The 23,123-nt window shown below is 37.9% G+C and overlaps 1 protein-coding gene across 3 annotated transcripts in view; it reads left to right on the top strand.

The window, feature by feature from the left end:
• The window catches only part of kcnh3 (potassium voltage-gated channel, subfamily H (eag-related), member 3), a 310,900-nt gene that overhangs the window by 243,259 nt on the left and 44,518 nt on the right, over positions 1 to 23,123 (top strand). For 2 of the 3 annotated variants that reach the window (XM_021323493.2, XM_021323492.2), the window contains exons 5-7: positions 4,658 to 4,916; positions 11,779 to 11,936; positions 12,396 to 12,597. In XM_021323493.2, coding sequence (XP_021179168.2) covers positions 4,658 to 4,916; positions 11,779 to 11,936; positions 12,396 to 12,597 — 619 coding nt within the window. The remainder of the gene's footprint in view (positions 1 to 4,657; positions 4,917 to 11,778; positions 11,937 to 12,395; positions 12,598 to 23,123) is intronic. The other variant, XM_036138836.1, reaches the window with a different exon arrangement.

Here is a 23,123-nt window from a genome sequence, read left to right as displayed (position 1 = left end):
GTTTCTTAAGTAAAGGTTTAATAACAGCTACTTTAAAAGCCTGTGGTACATATCCATTTACTAAGGATAGATTAATCATGTCTAAAAAAGTGCCACTGATCAAAGTGAATATCTCCTTAAACAACTTGGTTGGGGTTGGGTCTAAAATACAGCTAGAAGGTTTAGATGAAGCTAAAATTTTAGTTTTGGAGGTTGCCAATTTTATTTTCAATGGAATCAATTTTATTTATGAAGAATCCCATAAAGTCATTACTGCTAAGAGCTGAGGGAATTTTTGGATCAACTGAGCTGTGACTCTGAGTGTCAAGTTTTCTTAGCTTCTCCAGCTCTTGCCCAAACTTGAAAAGGCCTAGCCACAACCAAAAGGATGCTGGGTCAACTCAACTCAGTTTGGTTTCTTTATTGGTCTTTTCTTTTTGATTCAGCCAAATCTCACAAACATGTGAGTAGGTTGATAATCTACAAGGATAAATGCACAATAGAAATTACAATTAAATATATTGAATGTTTTACATTTTCAACCAGTTTTTAAAAATTAACTGTAAATGAAATCAAACAAACTGCATATTGCAAGCAATGCATACCATGATGTCTATAATCTCAAAAATTGAAGACATACTGTCAAACAAACATAATTTTCTTTGGTTTTCTGCACAAAATATGAATCATGTGAAATATATTTTACTGTCCATTTGAATCCTCAAATAGTCTTATCATCTCCTACTAGTGGTGTCTTTTGTCGTAGCTTGGAGTTGGAGTTCTTTGTTTGCTCTGCCATCCTTCTCTGAAGCCGAGCAGGGTTATTTCTAAATTAGGTGTTTGCTTGAGGAGGGAAATAGCCAAGGAGCGCTTGATTTTATGGTAAAAGCACCCCAGCCGGGTGGACATTACCAACTGTCAACTTGCCCTTTCCTGGTTTAACTTGACACTGAGTAAGTTTGGCAACTGTACTGAAGACAAATCTAGGATTATTTTTATTCTCCTCAATTAATTATGAAAAATATGCTGCTCTAACTCTGCAAAGGGTCTTTTTATACAACAATAGACTGTCCCTCCAGATTAGGTAGGATTCCTCTTGGTGTGTAGAGCGCCATTTTCTCTCCAATTTCCTAACATTGTGCTTCAAGGAACGCAGCTCTGAATTAAACCAGGGAACCAGCTTCCTGTGAATAATCACCTTCTATTTCAAGGGAGCTACATTGTCTAATGCAGAACGCAATGACAAAGTCACACCGTTAACAAAGACATCTATTTGTGAATGGGAAGAAACAACATTGCTGCCATCTGCAGGGTATTTCTGCAGTTCTGACGATATAAAAAGGGGGAAAGACTCTTTAAAGTTTGATACAGGATTATCTGATAAAGATCTACTATAATGAAACCCTCTTTTGGGGGTGGAGAACTCAGTTAGATTAAACTCAAACGCTATTAAAAAATTATCAGATAGCACAAGGTCGTTCCTGTCTGTTTTCTGCTCATTGTGAGTTTGCTAGTTTGTTCTTGTTTCTGTTATATATTTATTTTCCAGCCTGCCTGTCTTTAGTGTAGCTAGTCAGTTTATGTTGTCATATTTTGTTTATTCCTTGTGGTTTCTGTATTCTCGTTAGGTCCTGTGCTTCCTCCACATCTCCTGCCACTTTATTGGTCTCCCTCTCATTCAGCTCAATTACTTTCATATCTATCACCTGTGCTGATTACTCTCACCTGCCGTTCCTTCTGTTTTCTCCTCTATTCAACTTGCCAATTTCCCCTCACCCCCTGTCGGATTGTCTGTTATGCTTCCCTGTGTCTGTACTGCCTCTTGTATGACTTCATGGTCCTTGTCTTCACCAATCCTGCCTGTAAGTTCGTTATTCTGTTAATAAATACCACCTTCACCTCAGTATGCGACTCCAAAGCTGTAGTCTGTGTTTCGGTCCTGCAACAACCTCACTAAAACTGACAGCATTATCATTTTAATTTTACTATTTTATTTATTTATAAAGCTCTTTACAAACCAAAAAACAAAAAATAATAAAATGCAATAATTTAACAATGAAATCAGCAATAAAAGGCATAGAAGATCACCCCAAGGCAAACATACTGATGCGATGGGGGGTACCCCTCTCCTCATATATTGGCACACTGTGTGCATGCAGGTTGCAGACATTGCATCGTGTGACACGCACGTGACCTGTAATGAAAATTGTAGCCAAAGTTGTTGTTGGTAGCTTTAGTAGTCTATGATAACATGTATACTACTGTTAGTTTAGGTTTAGGGGTTAGGGTAAGGGATGGGTTAGTGTTAGTTCCGCAGTGTCCAATTCATGTAAAATTTTCACGAGTTCTTGCCACAACCTCTCATGCGCCCAGCTCATCAATAAATGATGAGAAGGGTACCCCCGACAGGACACTCAAACTGGAAGACTCACCCGGCCGCACCTGCAACCACCGATTACCTCATATTTTGCCTGTGCCTAGCCAATCTGTGTTAAGTCCTCACCCTTTTATCCCTTAAGACTTTGCTTATAAGGCTCTCCATCCACGGATTATCCTGCTCTTCAGCTGAGACTCGACCATCCTCCACCCCATCTCCTCCTTTGAGCTGGCAGCAGGCTTCACCTGGCTCCTTCTCTCCTCTGGCCTCAACCACCAGTATCTGGACCCCGGGGGTGGAAGACTAATAGTAACAGGGAGGGTTTCCTCCCTGTTAAAAATGAGTTTTCCTCTTCACTGTTGCTTCATGCATGCACAGTATGAGGAATTGCTGCAAAGCCATCAACAATGCAGACGACTGTCCACTGTGGCTCTACACTCTTTCAGGAGGAGTGAATGCTGCCTGCCAAAACTCGATGCAATCTGCTGGGTTTCCTTAGAATGTTTTTAACAATCTGTCTGTGTTATTTGATTGAATTTAACTTTATAAAATGCCTTGAGATGACATGTGTTGTGAATTAGCCCTGTATAAATAAAAGTGAACTGAATTAAATAAATGTGGGGGTTTTTTCTGATTCAGATTTTGGATTCTGGACATGAAGTGTTAAATAACAATAGCTGTCAATCCTTCATTGCTTGTTTAACCACTATGGCAAAAAAAAAATTAAAACAGCAACAATGACAATAACACTGTTTACACTGTTTGATGTGGACAACATGTTCTTCTACCTCTGGTTTACATGTTTAATAAAGGCCTTTTTATGAAATTGTTGTTTTTTTTTTGCTCTCTTCTCTGTGTTTGCCATAGTTAACCATGAAATAACATTGATCATCTGGCTCATTTAAATAAACATTAATATGTGTAAGGTGTTTTGCATTGACCATTTAGGGTTGAATCTGAGCGTGTAGATAACAGAACAGGAGGAAGAACCCTTTATGCAAATGTTCAGATGCAGCTGTGATTTATAAAGGGGAAATTACTTGCTTTTTTTTTTTTTTTTTTTTTTTTTTTTTTTTTTTTGTACGCCATTTTCAAATTTTGAAAATATAGTATAGATCCAATGTTTTATAAATGAGACCCCAGATAATTTACACCTTAAAACTTGATAGAGGGTGTACTTTACCTTGACCTTTCCAGTAACACGATAAATCATTAGTATGTGTTATTGTTAACGTTTTGGATTATCTCATAATCAATACTTCATCTTACTTCTTACTGGATAATTTGTTGTGAATATGAGAGAAATGTACCATTTTGTCTTGTTATTTTTAGAAATTATCCCTCTTCACTTTTAGAATGTGTGAAAATCAGAGGGGGTTTAATTTCTATTTCTATGGAAATGCTGAAAGTTGTAAGCCATGTGAAGATTTCCAAGTGCCAGTGGAGACCTATTCCCAAAGTGTTTGACCTATTTTTTTCTCTGCTTTATTCAAACTCATGATTAAATTCAATTGAAATGACTGAGTGTGTGTTGACTGCTGTATTACAGAACAAAAATCTTAAAACATTTTCCATTTTTAGTTTACTTTTGTACTATAAAACTGAGAAGGAAGTTAAAGGCAAGGCAAGTTTGTTTGTAGCACATTTCAGTGCCAAGACAATTCAAAATGCTGTACATGAACAGAACATAAGAAATGTAAACATACAGAGGAACGCACATTGCAGTAGAATAGCAGCAGCAGGTCAAGATAAGTTGGACTGCAAACTTAATCTAATGAAGTTTTAGAGAACTACAACAGTAAGAAATGAACATTAACATTTAAACTCTCAACAAAAAGGTTTTTAAACCTTGATTTTAAGGAACTCAGGGTTTCAGCACTTTTATAGTGTTCTGTGAGTTTGTTCCAGATAAGTGGAGCATTAGAACCGAATGATGCTTCTCCATGTTTAGTTCTGGGTATGCAGAATAGACTAGAGCCAGAAGACCTGAGGCCTTCTGGCTCTAGTCTATTCTGGTCTGAAGGTCTGGAGGGTTGATACACTGACAGCAAGTCTGTGATGTCTTTTGGTACAGAGCCATTCAGTGATTTATAGACTAACAGAAGTATTTTAAAGTCTATTCTTTGAGATACTGGGAGCCAGTATAGGGACTTTAGAACTGGGGTGATGTGCTCTACTTTCTTAGTTTTAGTGAGGACATGGACAACGGTGTTCTGGTTCTGGTTCTGTATCATTAAAGAAGGTAATGAAGCCCTAAAGTGTTGTAACTGCTGACATCCATCTTCTTTTTATCCAATTCAGAACATGTTTGGGCAGAAACCTCCGATCCCAGAGTACAAAGTAGCAGCCATCCAGAAATCTCGCTTCATCCTGCTCCACTATGGTACCTTCAAAGCCGGTTGGGACTGGTTGATTCTGCTGGCGACCTTTTATGTGGCCGTCACTGTTCCCTACAACGTCTGCTTCACAGTTGGTGGAGCACGGGACGAAGGATACAGTAGCACCTCAAGAAATCCACCCAGTGTCAGCGACATCCTTGTGGAGATCCTTTTTATTTTAGGTGAGAATCAACTACATTTAAAAAAGCCATCTGGTCATCTTGTAAAATATAAATAGCCTGCACTTTTATAGCACTTTATCAAGTCCTAAGAACCTCAAAGTACTTTACACAACATTCAGTCATTCACTCATTCACTCACACACACACTTGTTACCATCAGCTTGTGGTCTCTGGCAGAATTTGATTTGCTAGTTTTGTATCTCTAATGTTTACCAGTAATTTCTTCTTAATGTGAAGAGCAACCAGACAAAGAACATTAGTCAACACATAACATACAACCTGAACTGACTTGCATGTCATCGAGGACACTAGGTATCTAATAAAATTGTGGCTCTCACAAACCTTTTAGTTGTCCATACAGTACAGAGATCATGTTATTCTAGAACAGATACTCCTGATCTCAGTTTTTGTTAGTAAAACACAGCTGTCTACATAATTAGTTTCTTCTTTATCAAATAAAAGACACCATTCGTAAAACTAAAGAGAAAGGTTGTCAGTGTCAAGATAGTGGATCAGCACAAGCCTGGAATGTGTTGTCTCCTCAATCAACAAACCTGGGAAGATAAAGTGTAACACAAAATAAAAAAAATCAATTTGGCTCACAGGGGTAGAACGTGAGGATGGAACCTCAGACATCCTTCTCCATAGCAACACAGTGAAGCTCATTCCTGGAGCATCCCAAAGTATTCCCAGGTCAGAAAGGATATATAGTATTATTCTTGGTACACCCTGGGAAGGAGCTTCTTACTCTAGTTCAAAAGCAGGGGTGTCAAACTCCAGTCCTCGAGGCCAGTGTCCTGCAACTTTTAGATGTGTCCCTGATCCAACACACCTGAACAAATAGCTGCATTAACTCCTTAGTATGCAGTCAGATTCTCCAGAGTCCTACTAATGAGCTGATTATTTAAATCAGGTGTGTTGGACCACGGACACAAAAGTTTCACGACACCCCTCTTCTAAAGCCTAATTCTTATCTGCTGCTCCACTCTATTGTCCGCTCAATGCCCCGTGTGAAATAATTTACATCTGTACCCGCCCGCTAGGCTCTGCTAGAGAGCTTGGTGTCTGTTTTTTGTGACTGTGCTGGAAGGCACAACAATGACTTAAGTCAGCGAGTGGTACTAGCAGCACAATAGATAAAGATAAACAATAGTCTGTAGTAAAAACTGTGAGCAAAACACCTAGACACACCTAGGTTACTCCTCTGCTTGAGCCCAAAAGAAAAAAATATACCTTTAACCAAATGAGAACCATGGTCTGAGACTTAAAGGGTCGGACTCTCATCCCAGCAGTTTGACCCTCTACTGTGAACCACTCCATGTTGAAGTGTGTGGCTTGTAGATGCCAACAGGACCACATTATTTTCTAAAAGCATAAATGGGATCCAGATGTTTCCAAACTAGGTGCCCTCCTCTCCTCTTGTACATCTTCAGATCCTGTCCAGTAATACCATAAAAAGGATTAGGGACAAGTGTCCAACCCACTCTGCTAGCAATCTTTACTTTTTTTCCAAGAATGCAAACACAGCTCATGTTTTGGTTATAGAACGCTCAAATAGGTCTTAAAAATATCCCTGACAGCCCACAGAAACCTTCCCAGAATGGTTCAGGGGACATGGCTGGAATGCTTCTCCAGGTCCATCAAACAAATGTCGACTGGACAACTAAATTCCCAAACTACTATGACCCAATCAGTAAAATAAAAAAATACAAAACCCAAATAGACTCCTAGTAATCAAAGAAGAGAAATTAACTGATTAGACTGAATTAAGAAATCTGACATGGTGATGAAACTTGACAAAATTAAAGTAGACACACAGCATTAAGATGTTTCAATACACATTATTTACATCCTCATCATTATTTTGATTTGCTTAAGTTTACTGTTTACCGCAAGAGGTGGATGGATGGAGACTTCAGAGAAATAAACGTAACAGCTTTCAAAGTGAAATGAGCGAAAGCCTCGACAAATCCACGGATCTGATACAGTGCATCTGAGTATAGAAAGCAGAACTGTCTTTTTCTATTTTTTTTAACCTTCAGGAGTGGTTCTTGGGTTGAAAATAATAAAATTATATTCGGTTTGACCCGCTCTGTTCATAGTCGTCCTTAATATTAACGTGTCGCTCTTCAGTTTTTCTGGACTTCTTCGGAGAAAAAGCTTCTGATTTCTCTTCGCCCTGCGGCCAATCACTGAAAAGATGGCCGTTCCTCTCGAGTCAGCGAGGTTTGGTCGTACTCCTCTGCAGAGCGGCAAAAACCCGGGCTGGCTCTAAAAAAAAAACTGCTCCTGAAACACTCGGAGCCGTGTGGGGCACGGCCATTATGAGCCAGTGAAACTGGGGCTTATGATGTGGTTACCCAAAGCCAGTACTCAGGAACTGTTAACTTTTAGACACATCCCTTCTCCAGCACACCTGGATTAAATACGTGCCTTGTTACCAGGCCTCTGCAGAGCTGGATGCCTGCTGATCAGGAATGTAGCTGCGTTGCAGAAGGGATGCATCTAAGTTGCAGGGCAGTTAGTTCTTGTATACAGGACTTGGGCATCCTTGCTCTATGAAAGGAAAATTAAAAAAAATTACCTGTGATAAAAAAACAAAATAGGATTTTTGGTTGATCCTGTTTCTCTCTACATTGAAATGAAACTATCATGAAGAATTGAGCCTGTTGAGATCTGTTACGTTCGGTGGTGGAGGAGGGGAGAATTTCAGTAGTCAGAAAAAAGCTGCAGGGTTACACCATCTGCAGGCTGCAACCTAATGCAAGGGAAATTTAATTTCCATCCCCAATGCAGAATTTGAACTGGATGAAAAGCGCCAATATGAAAAGACAAAGTGATTCAAAGATTTTAATGTTCTTCAATTGATATTTAATCTTGTTGCTTTCCTAATATGTAAATATGCATCCATTTCTGTCATATATTACATTTTAAAAAGAGGCCACAGTGAAGAGGAATATAAAGGGAGAATTGTGAGATCAAAATGAATAATATTAATATTTCGGACAAATGGCCTCACCCTGTGACTGCAATCAGGATTTGTACAAATAAAGTAGGATAAATAACATATAACATTATTGTTTAAATATATGAAGTTGTCGATACAATGCACATAACAAGGTACAGAAAATATAAACAGCTAATTGGTTTAAAACAAAAAAATAATAACATAGAAATTAATGGTTTTATATGCAATTATAATTCTAGGTAAAGCTGCATCTGGACATCTGTGGAAGGTTAAAGTTAAAGTTTCCACTTTAGTTTTCTTACCTTTTACTGGCAGCATAATTCCATGGATTTTATTTCAGTGTTAGTGAAGAAAGCAGTAAAGGAAGCCACATGAGCTGTCAGGTTGTACTGATATAAAACCGTTTAGCCTTGTTTTAGCCACCTGCTGTTTGGAGTTTGGCCAATGATCCTCCATCTTTGTAAATTTGTAAAAGTTTTTAATGATGCAGTAAGAGGATAAATGCCATTTACATCAGGCCGTTACTTCTCACTTCCAGCTCATGTTGTAGAAAATGTTAAGCCTCTTTGTTTCTATCAGATGTAATACAAGAATGTTTGCATGATATCTCTTCAGCGGACAATTAGTTTTATTGAAAAAATCATAAATCATCATCCTCAGAGTTCCACAATGAGATTATACAAACCACTCAGTAAGATGTGTAACTCTTGTCAGCCAGTTTCCAATTTCATAGGGCAAATTGGCTAAGCCTGTTGATTAATACATTCAGTGGACCCACATGTTCTACATACAACCTGCTGAAGTTGTTCTATAACGTTAATTCATGCTTCTTATAAAGAAATTAGATTTCATCCTAAAGACTAATGAACTTAAGTATAGTAAAGCCAAGCAGACAGCAGACTGACCTCTTCCATTCATTTCCTGTTTATGCAGGCAAATGTATTAATACCTCTTTATTCTGAGAGATGCACGCTGAAGGCTAATGAGCAATTGAGAACTCTCTTCTGTGAATCTTTCAATAGCAGAAAAGATCCAAATTATGCCTTGATCATGAATGCAGTGTTGTTATCTCTCACTATGTCCATGTCCATAAAAATGTCCATAAAAGCACCAACTAAAATATTTGAAATTTATGCTTTTTTTTAAGGCTTTTCTGAAAAACAACAGAAGCTCAGCTTCTGTATATCATCTTTAATCAAACAAGAAATGTGAGGAACTGAAAGACTTTTTTCTAACACAGTTACAGAGTAACGGCTTGGAGATGCATTTCTTTTATTTCTGACTGCAGACAATTAAACAAACGCCAAACAAAATGTGTTTTCTAGCTGAGGAACCCATTAGGATGCTCACATAATCCCTGGTGTTGCACACTTTCCCTGAAATAATTTCAGTGAGAAGCTTCTTGAACTTGCTTGGATGGCGAGGCCTGGATTATTTTTACAGACTCGTAAGCTGCTGCAGTTTTTTTAGAAGGCCTCAGACATCTCTTTTGATCTTACAATGCTACTCAGTCCCAGCATGAAAGTAACACCAAGCTAAGTATCTGAGGGTTAAACATGGCAGGTCTCCTTTAAAAGTAATGACCTTCTGGTCATTTGATCCTTAATGATAACCCTCCATGTAATTGTAGCCGTGTTACAATGCCTAACAAAAGTATTCACCCTTCTTGGCTTTTTGCCTACAGTATATTGCACACAAAAAGAAACAACTAAAAACTGACCTATGCATTTATCCACCTTTTGCTAAGAAGTCCCTATAAAGTTCCAGTGCAAATATTTACCTTTAAAAGTCCCATTAACATGACCTGAAGCATAATGATAAAGCAACACTAGAATGGTTTATGGTGAAACATGTAAATGTGCTAGGATAGAGTCAAAGTCCAGACCTCAATCCCGTGAGAATTTGTGGTTCAACCTGAAGATCACTGTTCAGAAGTGAAAACTATCCAACATGAAGGAGCTGGAGCAGTTTAGCCTTGAGGAATGGGCAGAAATCTCAGAGGCCAGATGAGCCAAGCTGATCCAAAGCCCCTTAAAGGTAGAAGTATTACAAAATTGCTCTACAAAGTATTATGCATACCGTAATATTCGGTTATTTTGTCCTTTTTGTTTGCTTTGCAATAAAAACAAAACATCTTCAAACTTGTAGGCAAGTTCTATGAATGAAATTGTCCAGACTCTCAAAAAATTTATTTTAATTCCAGGTTGAGAGGCAACAAAACATAAAAAATGCCAAGAGAGGTGAATACTTTTGAGGACAACTGTAAGTGCAAAAGAGAGTGAGGCTGTCCTAATTTATTCATCGCCAGAAATAGCTTTTTTGTAAATGGATTTTACCACATTTTTAAATGTATTTTCTTCGGTTTTGTTTGGTCATATTTACATTTTTTTTCTTTACTGGTGAAATTGGTAACAAAAACACACAAGCTTTAATTGGGTATTCATTTCTGCATGACTGTTCATGTTGAACATAATATGCATTTTTGTTCACCTGTATCTTTTCAAAAATGCTGCAAAGGGTTATACGATGTCTTCTAACTGGATCCGATCGAGGCTTGTAAGAATCAAAGTATTTATCCTAATTGAATGAAGCAGAGAGTTTTTTGTCAGCATAAAAAGATTTGTTAAATGAACTCCACTAGTTCTAAGTTAGAGAGTGGTCAGAATATTCAGAATGAACACAAAACATTTAACATTTACTGAAATACTAGAGGTGGTGTATGTTTGACAAAGAACATAATAGATAATCAGAGTGTGAAATAATTTTTTTTTTAGAAATGTATTGAGGTTGTATGTTCCACAATAATCCTCATATATGTAATCCCATTATTTTTGTAACCATATTTTAATGCACAAAAGAAAATTAGGATCTCTGAGTAAAATGTGGCCTACTTAGACTATGTTTTTAACCACGACCACTTTTGAGGCAACATGATATAGGTTTTTCTCTTTTAACAAAAGTCCAGACTGGTTAAGCATAATGAGTTCTTCACTGTGACAGAATACATGAAGCTGTAGCTTATCTGCTCATCTGTACAGGAAATGCAAACGCAACTCCACCCAGAAACAACAAAACAGAGCTGTAAAGAAACTTAGTTTTAATAGCTAGGGTATATAACCTGGCCAGCCAGACTGATTATGTGTAGCACTCTATGTTCTGCAAATCATCAATCTGGGTCTGCTCCTATTAAATCTGTTTGTGGAAAGGAGGAACATTCAGCAGAACTCTCCGAGCTGATTGGGCAAAGCAGCACCTAGCGCCCGCCTACCAAAGGTTGGTTTTGGCCAATCACGGCATCAAATGAAAATTTAAGCAGCAGGCACCATGAGAAACCACAAGTTAAGTAAGTCAAGGTGCGCTTATTTGGATACATACACTTGTGACAACCTGGATTCTGACAAAACAGATGTGATAGCAGCTGCTACACGTGTGTCGTCCTGCTCTACCATGTTTATTTCGGCTCAGAACCTCCTGCCTTCGTCGCAGCTGTATGTCCCGCCTTAAACCATAATGCCACAACGTGATTGGGTTTTGTGTCGGTTTCGAACAGTTGAGGCGGGAGCGGGACAAGATGGATTCTCGTGTGTCTGTGAACGCACAAATACCGCGAGAATTTAACTTACAGGTAAGGTTACAGGGTGTAAGCCTTCTGTTTGTGTTAAGTTAAAAACTAAGGAGAAACAATTATTGTCAAGTTCAAAGTGATGTGAGAGACAAACAACTCCTCAACGCCTAGGGCCACACACACACACAGACACACAGTTTTCACCAAGCTCTCGTCTTGGAGGGAAAATTTTCCCTGCTGATGCCATAATTTGTTCCTTTGACAAAATGCACTAAAGCTGCGCTGTTACCATGTATTTCTTTTTAACAGCATGTTGTTGTTGTCCTCAGACATAATGCTGAACTTTCGTACGACATTTGTGAGCACATCGGGTCAGGTGGTCTATGACGCCCGCTCCATCTGTGTTCACTACGTCACCACCTGGCTCTTTGTTGACCTTGTTGCTGCCCTGCCCTTTGACCTGCTCTATGCTTTCAACGTCAGTGTGGTGAGTTCCCTTGTGTACCTTTACACCTACAAATCTGAAAACATGACATGATTTGCACCCAGTAGGTTGCCTTATGTCACATTTAAAAAAGAGACACATTCTTGAATGCTGTTATTTACTAGGAACAAAAATGGTATGCACATCGTTAGCTCCTCTGACGATCTATTAGATGAACCTTTCTTTCACATTTCTTCCAACATTTAATTTTCCCTGTGATTAGATTGGCTGTCTATGCACAGAGTTCTAAAAGCTGGTAAACCTTGGGCTAAATTAGCTCCTTTAAAATTAAATGACTCATTGTTTGGTTCGCATTCAAAACTGAAAAATGTTGGACTCCCCATCAACAATAAACTGAAGATCCCGCTGATGAATTAGTGTAAAAGTGATCCTTATTCTGCCTTAGAAGACTTGTTTGTTCTTCAGACCGACTGAACTGTTCTGGTGTGTCCCTGTGTGCAGAACTTCAGGGTCCACCTGCTGAAGACTGTTCGACTGCTTCGGTTGCTGCGGCTCCTGCAGAAGCTGGAGCGCTACTCGCAGTATAGCGCAGTGGTTCTGACGCTGCTCATGTCCATGTTTGCCCTGCTGGCCCACTGGATGGCCTGTGTCTGGTATTATATCGGTCGCAAGGAGATTGAAAGCCTGAGCTCCTGGGATATCGGCAAGTGTGCACGTTTCTATTCATGCACATTTGTTTTTTAACTTTAGCTTACATTCAGTACCTTGCAAAAAGAATCTGTACACCCTGATCCTCTTCACAGTTAGCACGTTACAAGGACAGACTTCCATGTATTTTTTTTCATAATTGTATGTGATAGACCAATGCAAAGTTATGTAGATCTTTTTTTTTCTTTTTTATCTCTCTCAAGTAATTGGAGGGGAGCTCATCCCAAATAAGTCCCATTTTTCATTTCCTACAAACCATGTAGAAGACACGGCAAACAAATGGGAGAAGGTGCAAAACTGCAGCTTATGGCCAGCATACAAATCACCCTGGGAGGCTGAAAATGAACACTGCAACTTACATTTAATACCTTATCGACATCATGAAGCATGCTGGCAGCAGCATCATTGAGGGTTTTTTCTTAATATGGGCAGGAAGTTAGTCAGAGTAAAGGGGAAGATGGATGGAGCTTAACATAAAGCAATCAAGGAAGAAAACCTGTTGGAGAGCAACAAACATGCAGCCAGAGCTACAGCTGGATGTTTAAATCAAAGCATAATCAGAACTGTAAATGGCTTGTACTTGTATAGAATCATCTTTATTTAGCCATAATTGTGTGTACATTCCTGCAATTGACTGGCGACCTGTCCAGGGTGTACCCCGCCTACCTCTAGGCACCAGCACCCCTCATGACCCAAATAGGGATAAGCGCGTTAGAAAATGGATGGATGGATGGATGGATGGATGGATGGATGGATGGATGGATGGATGGATGGATGGATGGATGGATGGATGGATGGATGGATGGATGGATGTGTGCACATACAAGGAATTTGACTTCCGTTACAGCGCTCACAACATACAGACATTTGGTATATAACATGAAACAAAGTTATTCATGATTCTAATGGGTAAGAAAAAGTTGGTTTTGAAATTTTTCACTCATATTGATCTGAAATGTGTGGCTTGTACTTGCTTTCAGCTGAGTCAATACTAGAAACACCCTTTACTGCAATAACAGCTGTGATTCTTCTGTTTGTCTTTTCCAGAATGTTTTTTTTATTATTTCTTCTTCAAAAGATCAGTTAGAGTTGAAGGAAAGCATCTGTGAACACAAATTTTCCATTCTTGACCCCAGACGTTAGGTTTGGACAACGATAAGGTTATTCTTGTTTCTTGCTAAACTGTCTCAGCTGAAGAACAGCATCCCCACAGCATCACTGTCGTGTTACAACTTGGGTTGGGTGTGATCTGCATGGTGTGCCATGTTGGTTTTCTGCCACAGATTTTGTTTTGTATGTGATCCAAAGAGTTGCATTTGGGTCGAACATGACCAAAGCACCTTCTTCACGTGTTTGCTTTGACCCCTACATGGCTTGCACCAAAATGGAATTCTTGTAGCTTTCTTTCAACAATGGCTTTGTACTCGCAATTCTCCTATAAAGCTCAGCGTTGTAGAGTTCACAATTATTATTAGTTGTTCTATTGACAGATTCCCCCCTCTTAGCTACGAATATCTGAAACTCCTCCAGAGCTACAGTCAGTGGATACCCTTGTTCTCCATGTCTTGCTCAGTTTGCAGTTGTAAATATTCTTATATGCATATTCTTCCCATATCCATCAGATGATATAATTTCTGATAATTTGAGGGGAATTTAAGTCAGTTTTAAAGGACAGAGGCATTAGCTCACTATGCTCTTGTAACTGCCCAAATGTTTAATGCTGTATACCTGGACATTTTACTTATTTGTTCTTTAAATGTAAAACTGGTTTTGTGTGTTTGTGTAGTTTTCTTTGGTTATTATGTATGTTTTATGGTCTTGGCCAGGTCACCCTTGGAAAAGAGGGTTTAAATCTCAGTGAGTCTTTTTCTGGTTAAATAAAGGATACCACCACCGTGACGGCTTGAACAGAGTTCTGTGAGATGTTGCAAGCTTGGAATATTGTTTTTGAAACTCACCCTGCTTCAAACCTCTCCACAGCTTTCTCCCTGACCTGTCTGCTGTGTTATTGGGTCTTCATGCAACTGTTTGTTCACTAATGTTCTTGGACAAACCTCTAAGACCTTCACAGCTGGATTTACACTAAAATGAAATTACACACAGAGGGGCTCCATTAACTGATTATGTATTCTAAAGACAATTGCTGGCACTTTATTTTGTTTTAAGGGTAGTAGATCAAAGGGGGCTGAATACAAACAAATTTTGAAGACCATAATTTTCCTTCCTCTTCAGAATTATGCACTAGTTGGTGTCATAATAAAATCGCAAGGTACCATACATTTTTTTTATAAGTGGATAGATATTTCTGCCACAGGTCTGTTGTTTCAAGGAAGATGCTAGATAACTATGAAATTGAAGGAACATATGCCACAAAAAGTTTCAGTGGAGTTGTTGCTGAAACGTTGAGAACTTAGTGATCCTTTTCCCACATAACTATGTGCTAGCAAAATTAACAGCCCCAAATGAACAGGCCCATGATCACCTAGCACTTTATCATAAAATTACCCAAAAAAACAGAGATGCCTTGTGGTAATTAGTGTAACTAACCCATTGCTTTTTGTCTTCTGCCAATTTTTGTAAATTATCGTTTTTCTGCTCCCATATATTCACACAAAAATACTGTGGCCAATACTTCTGTTATCATTCACATATTTCTTATACAGGGAAAAAAACTGACAGAAAAGGGGGACTTTTATAAGTACATTTCTAATCTTGGACATCTTTTTAAAAAAGGACTAATCCCCTTTTAAACAATATTCCTGATTTCATATAAGGATAACAGCTTCTCATAAAAACTCCACTCACATAAATAAAATAAAAACAATGTTATTTTGCCTATATTTGCATGTGCAAGAAAAAAAACTGGGAAATACACAATATCTGAATGTTTATCCAAGAGCTCCTCCCACACATTCAGCTTCTCTGTTGTGCCTGTGTGGAGCCAGCATTGGCGAACTGGCCATGCAGGCATGGCTCAACATATGCATTGTGATCTTGATGGCTGACTAAGCAATGGGCCTTCCGTTTTTGCTGTTGAGGTCTAAAGGGTAACACACACCAGACTTGCATCAAAGAAAAAAAAACTACACTCCTATTATTTTCTTTCAAACAGCCCAAAGCGGGAGTCCAGTAATCTGTGTTGTTCCTGCGTGTTTCAGCACAATGATTTTAATATGTGCTAAAGGCAGCAATTCAGGCATGTTAATTGACAAGACACATCGCAGCGCTCCTGATGTACATTCCCCTTAAAGTGACAAATCACACTTAATCAATAACAAATATCCAAATAGTTGCTTGCTGAATGCGTGTGGGAGAGACTGACCATATAGCATACGCACAGCAGACACTTGATCAGCACCAGTGACTTGTACATGGTGGTTTATGCAAGACTCCTGCAGGTCAGCATTAAAGGACCATTGCACAAACTGAAGGGTAAATTTTGTTTTCTTTCCCATACATGCCATTACAATTGCCCAACATTGCCCAAAATTCATTTTCCTATATTTATCGTAGTTACCTCTTAAGGCTGGATTAGTCAGTTTATGAGAGAATGATTCAGGTCGTATTCTCTGGCCGTGCACGAGGGTGTGACACACTGCGCACTCTCGTTCACCTGGTTACTTTGTTGAGTATCCACCGTAATCAATGCATTAGCAAGAGAACACGGGCGACCTTCAATTTTTAAAACTTTCTTACCTCAGAAGACACGTGTGCAGTCGCAGATGCTGTCCCCATCTCCCATCTTGTTCAAACAACTGGTGTCATTTCAACTTGTTGCCAGAGGGGAAAAACTTCTGCAAAGACTCTAGAACTTTGAGTGAACTTTGTCCCATTATTATTGCAAGCAAAGAACATGTTTTGTAAATGGAAATTTGAAAAAATGAAATGCAGAAATTTAACTTTGCAAAACTTCTAAAGCAAAAAATGTTTTCTTATCTCAGATTTTATTTTTCTCAAAATAAGTGTCATTTTTCAGATTTCTTTTTCAAATTAAAATTCTTTATATACAGATTTTATAATTTAAATTTTTTCTTTTTCAAATTGAGTTTTACAATTTGCACTCTTTTCAAATTGCGTTTTACAGATCGCCTTCTCTTCACTTCTGGCTCTTGACACACACATTGACCAATGACAACGTTGTTGCTAATGTCCATGCAGACCAATAGAAATGAGTCTTTGCTCCTCACTCCAGAGGAAGGCCCGCCCCCAGTAGTGAAAAGAATGTGATTCATAAAACTCAATCTGAAAAAGAGAAAATTCAAAAAATGAAAATAGAAAATCTGTAAATCAAAATGTTAAGAAATTTTTTAAAAATTAAATATGGAAAAAAGACAAAAAATTTTTTTTTTTATATAAAATAAAATCTGAGAAAAGAGTGTAGTTACTCGTAAAACCTTTTTGTGATTAAGTAGGTTTAAGGTTTTTTTTTTTATTTCGATCAATGTGTTCTTTCCTTGCAACAATATTGGAACAAAATTCCCTCCATAGAATTTTATATGGAGCGTGATATGCTCCTTTAATATGCGTCTCCAATATGTGTTTAAAAAAGATACTTTAATGTTCAGACAGCATATCACTTAAAATGTTTTTAGTGTAACTGTTTATTTCTCAATTAAACTCACGTCTCACTACTTCTTACCATGTTAGCTGAATTATTAGCTTCTCTGTTTATTTTGGGGAGGCTGCAGCAGCCAGTACAGTCTCCTATTCACTGTGAATGCCACCATAAATAGTTTGAAACATAATGCTTGGGAAACCCCAGTTTCTATTCAGCCAATAATTCAGATTTAAAAGCTGTGCATATGAAAACAGCCATTTAGTTTTACCAACTGCCTGTGCAAAAATGTTGCTTGCAACTCTCTGGTTAGTTATGGGTTCAGCAAGAATGACAGGGATGTGATTGGAGCTTGGTCATGATCTCGAGTGGTGGTCATTTAAAAATGTGTTGATCAGAACCCTGCTCTGATACTTGGGATCGGATCAGGAGATCCCTCCTGAAAATGGCATAATTGTTTAACTTACATGTTGACAAATGCTGACTGATTCATTCACCCATTTATACTTTTTCCATCTGGACATTGACAGCACAGTTTTTTAGTTGACAGTATCATTTATGGTATGATCATTAATGTAAAATTTAAAAACAAAATACATTAAAAAAAATTCCAGCTTATATATGTGCTTTAAATTAGTAACGCTATATTTGGCATCAGAGTCACACACATTTCATTTGGACTTCAATACATTTTGACAGCTTTGAAAAAGGGGGGTTTAATGGTTTTGCCATCAGCACTCCCTGGAGCTAAAATGTTTTCCAGCTTTCTCTGAGGATGCCTTTTCCCTGCAGGGACCCTCCATTTCAACAACAGGGTACTGTTTTGATGCACAGACTAGGAATATAGCCTCTCAAAGTCTGATTATGACAACTATTCCAACTCAGATTTTAAACAGATCTGTTTGCTGCAGTTTTAAAAACGTGCAAATGTCTAAACTATACAATGATTAATGTCATTTGATTCAGCAATTATTATTCTACAAATAAATAAACACAGGTAAAGAGAATACACCCATGTTAAAATAAAGTTTTAAGACCTTAATGGAGAATTAAATGGGAAAAAATGATTTTCCTGTAATGTAACACACTGTATATCCTATTGAATTTACTGAAAGAATTATTGTTTAGGGGGAAAAATGTTATAAAAAAGTTGCAACCTCATTACATAAGAGTGCAAACCCTGAAATAAACACTTTTTGATGCAACCTTTGCTACATCTTGACATCATTTAGTCATTCTACCTTGCAAAGGTTCAAAGAGTGTGGACATCTCTCATCTGCAGCCTCAGGATTTAACGCAGGGTTTTGGCTTTCTCTTTGGGCTACTTGAATTTTATTCCAGCAAATCCATTACACTGTGATGCTGAAACTTATACCTTTCCTCAACCTCAGTTGTTGAGCAAAACCTTAAGGGTTCTTGTTAAAAAATAATTGGTATTTAGTTTGATTGTTGCTATGACGTTTTTGTTTGCCCCCATTGTTAAATCATGAATGAGTGATTAACCACATTTTTACTGCTTAACCTGAAGAATGAAAATACGGCTTAAATAAAAACCTGTCTGACACCATTAAGCTCAAGGGTCTCATAAACCAACACATCAAGCTGCAATCTCAAGAAGTTCAAGAACAGATCACATTGACAAGGCCGTTGTCATCTAATTGTCTGGAACTTGTTTCAGACCTTCTCCAAGGCTTTGGGACTGAAGCAAATCTCACTGAGAACCATTATCCATATAGAAAGAAAACATGGAAGAGTGGTGAATCTTCCTAGGTGAGGTCAGTCTACCAAAAATACTCAAAGAGCATATCAACAATTTATCTAAGATATCAAAATCTCAAGTGTGGATTATTATAAACTATTTTGCAAAGAAGAGTGAGCCAAAACTCCTCCACAGGGATGTAAAAGACTCATTTCCAGTTAACTTGAATGTTTATGTCTTGGAATTTGCATTTTCTTTACATCTTTACAGTAATCCTAGCTAAATTCAAACTTTTGTTCAGTATGTTTTTCAGGCAGTAGTGAAAAAAATCCCCCTTAATAACGTTTGTGGTCCATTTCTTCTGTCTGCAAAACGTTACATGTCATCTGCAAGTTTTCATTAGGTTATTTGTCCTCCTTCCTGAACGTCATTAAGCGATCAGCTCAGTTAAGCCATTTATTTTCCTTAAGTCTTGCTCCAGTTTTCTTTTACTTGCTTGAAAGACAAATCTATGAAAACGCATATGTAGTTAAAACTTTGTTGTTATTCCACATGCATCTCTCAGTGGAGGATTGGAAATCCTGCAGGCAGTGTGAAACCCTGACTCACAGTCTGATGAACATGTACAGACACACAGACAAGGAGTTTCCAAGGGCAAAGGAGCAAACTTTAATCCTTTTGACTGTGACCCCAGGCAACACTCAAGTTTTATGTTTCTTTTATATTAAGCACCACACATGCGCATGCAGTTACACGAGGACGCTGAAGATGCTAAACATTAGTTCACTCTCTAATCTCCGGACTGCAATACCCGATGCTCAAACACATAATGGCATGTTTCTCTTTTCCTTCTCTGATTTCAATGCATTTCTCCCAGTTTTATCTTTCTTTTCGATCTCTCATCTTATTGATTTGCACCAGCCCATCTGTCATTATGTTTTCAGCAGAGCAATAGTGTACCGTAGTGCCAGAGTGAGTTCATGTCAGCAGCCCGTCAATTGACTATTCAGAAGGGCCGAGGTAATCCAGGGGACAACAAAGACCAGCCTGTGGTCTGACCTTTATGTGCCACCAGCTGTGATTCACAATGGTAGACTGATATCAGAGCAAACATATGCTTGACTCTTCTGTCTGTCAGTCACTGGGCCGCTGCAGCTTGAAGGTGCTGTATGTCTTTGCAGAGCTGTCAATAATTTACAGGCTGCAGAGCTCCAGCTCTCATGTAGACTTTCTATGAGGCCTAGTTGAGAATTCACTCAGCAGAACAGAAAAGGACAATGAAGATGCAACACATATGATATAGGAGGCACATTTTAAAACGTAGATTGTATCCCGTTCAGATACAGAGGCAGGAAGAATTAGTTCACAGAATTATGCAAGAACTTGATTTCTGTCCAGAGATGGTCATGTTCGTTTTAGTACACCCAATGGCGCTTGAACATGGTCGCTCCCTACAGGTCCGTTTATTTCCTCCAAGCAGCTTACTACTGTAAAACACCCTTTCAAGGATGGCTCAACTTCAGTGTTAGACTTTAAGACTTTAATTTAAATATGGCAAAGAAATGATTACAAGTGTCAGCACTGAGGCTCTTACAACTAAACAAAGCGGGCAATTTGCCAAGTCAGAAGAGCCCCAAATAAGGTCACAAAGGGGATAGTCTCCTCACGTGATGTCAGCACGAAGAATGTGTCGTCATGGAGATATTATCTGTTTTCTGACACTTGTTATTCTGTGGGTGTCTTAAATGTCTAAATAAACGCACAGATTTAATCCACACAGTACAAATTTTCCAATAATCAATCCCACTTTATCTGATGGTCAATTGAACCAATTCCTACTTTTATCAGCCAAATAATGCAAACATTCAATTAGCAAATGATTAATAGTCAAAAGCATTTTTATTAAGTCGTTCATCACAATTAAGCGTTTCAAGTCTCTAATGAGCGAGATTAACATTTTCTCATGAAATCCACATTGTCTAGGTCACCTTTAACCCTGCATCGCTGTTGGTCAGGATTCCATACCTGTTTGTTCCAAGCCCCAAATTACCACATGAGCATTTTATAATTAGCTTTCAATTGTTTATAATTTATTAACGTTTACTTTTTAATCAATTACCATTTAATTTACAATTGATATATCTGAAAAAAAATATTTTTTGACTGTTGATCAAATGTAATATTTACCCTAATACAAATATAGAATAGAATAGAATAGAATAGAATAGAATAGAATAGAATAGAATAAAGTCATATTCAATAAATTACAATATAGGTTCCAGTGAGGCTGATTTGTCAGTACCATTTCAAAATAACAACCTTTAGGCAATTATTAAACATACTTTTCATTAAGCCCACCTTTCTGCATTAAAATTTTACTGTATCCATTTGGTCTAATCTCAAATGTCATAGTATGGATGATGAAGTGTATGCCCCTTTGCAATTTACATACAGAAAGTCTAGTGTTGTTGTTTTTTGTTTGTTTTTCGTCTCTAGATATGCGGGTAACATACCAAGTGAAGGTGGGGAAAGTGGTGCACATGAATGCATGGTTAAATGTAATGGTGAGGATGACGTCACGGGTTGCTTCCGTGTTTGCTGACGTGGAGATATAAGCTGCTATAGCGATGACGTGTGAAAATTCCTGAGGAAGCTGGTAGAGTCTCAACACAACATCTAACAGCTCTATATCCTTACTTCAAAGCATTTTTCTTTAATTGTAACATGACCAGAGCTGCACCATCTGTCATTTGTAAACACGGCAACACCCCTTGTCTCTTCTTACCAGTGTCCTTCGTTCTGTCCTGAACAGATGGAAAAGGTGGGTTTGTACCTTGTTCTCCAGCTATCCTGGCTTCTACCCACCTGTTTACCACAGCTCTTCCCCATTCCCCAACAACACATTGTATAACACAAAATGAGCAGCAAATTGACCACAGTATGGTTAGTTCCATGTTGTGAGTCAAAAAGCAAAAAAAAAAAAAAAAAAAAGAAAACAGGAGCCCACACACGCTACTCGAAGTAAATAAAAAAGATGAAAAATTAATTAAGATACAGACCCACTGCCACAAGCTGCCAAGAGCTGCCAGCTCACGCAGCGGTCTTAAAAAATAAAAATGAAAAAGACATTAATATTTGGAGGAGTTTAAAACCTGTTAATGTTTAATTTCTGAATTAATCAAAGTGTTTTTTTGTCTTTGTAATAACTAAGTTAACACCCGTGTATCCTGTCCTCATTTTCTCCTTCAATTTATGTTGCATTAAATGGATTTTAGAGGGCTTTCTTTCTCCTCAGTGTGAGCTGGAGACTTTTTCATCATGAACCATTTCCTAAATCCCCATTCAAATCCTTTGATCTGAATTATATCAATCAAATTTAAGATTTAACATTTAAGAAAAAGTCTACTATGTAAATAAATGAGTGCTGAAGGGCAACATCAAATGCTTTTATTTTTGATATTTTCAGCTGGAAATGTTCATGTAATGTCACAGCTTAACAGTGAAAGAATGTCGGAGAATGTTTAGTAAATTGTTATTGTAAATAATCTTTAGATTTTTGACGACTCTCAGCTGTGAGTTGCCTGTCTGTCCTTGTAATTTAGGAATACTTGAAGCAGCTCATCTCTGTGGGTTCATAACACAAATGCTTTGTGACAGTGAGCATCAACTGTCAACACAACAGGTCAATTCAACAACTATTTCTTCTATACTTCAAAATTAAGAGTCTAAAGAATAGATGCACGGTGTTAAATTAAGTGCTCACCTTCATATATTAAAGACAAGAGCGCATACTCCCTTCCGCACATGTTGGCAATAACAGTAGGCAAGGCAAGGCAAGGCAAATTTATTTATATAGCACAATTCAGTACAAGACAATACAAAGTTCTTTACATGATTAAGATATACCAAAAAATAAAATGTAGATAGAAAATAGAATAAAAGCAAGTAGGGATAGAATGTAGTAACAAAAAAGAACATTAAAAACAGTAAAACTGTTTAACTAGAACATTCAAAGGCAATTTTAAACAAATGTGTTTTTAATCTTGATTTAAAAGAACTCAGGCTTTCCACACTTTTACAGTTTTCTGGAAGTTTGTTCCAGATAAGCGGAGCATAGGAACTAAATGCTGCTTCTCTATGTTTAGTTCTGGTTCTAGGTATGTGGAGTAGACTGGAGCCAGAAGACCTGAGTGGTCTGGAGGGTTGATACACTGATAACAAGTCTGTGATGTATTTAGGTGCTAAGCCATTTAAGGATTTATAGACT

This window comes from Fundulus heteroclitus, chromosome 7 (genome assembly GCF_011125445.2).
Source record: "Fundulus heteroclitus isolate FHET01 chromosome 7, MU-UCD_Fhet_4.1, whole genome shotgun sequence".
Classification (NCBI taxonomy): domain Eukaryota; kingdom Metazoa; phylum Chordata; class Actinopteri; order Cyprinodontiformes; family Fundulidae; genus Fundulus; species Fundulus heteroclitus.
Note: the sequence above shows the minus strand (reverse complement) of the source record. Positions and strands in the feature narration are given on the sequence as shown.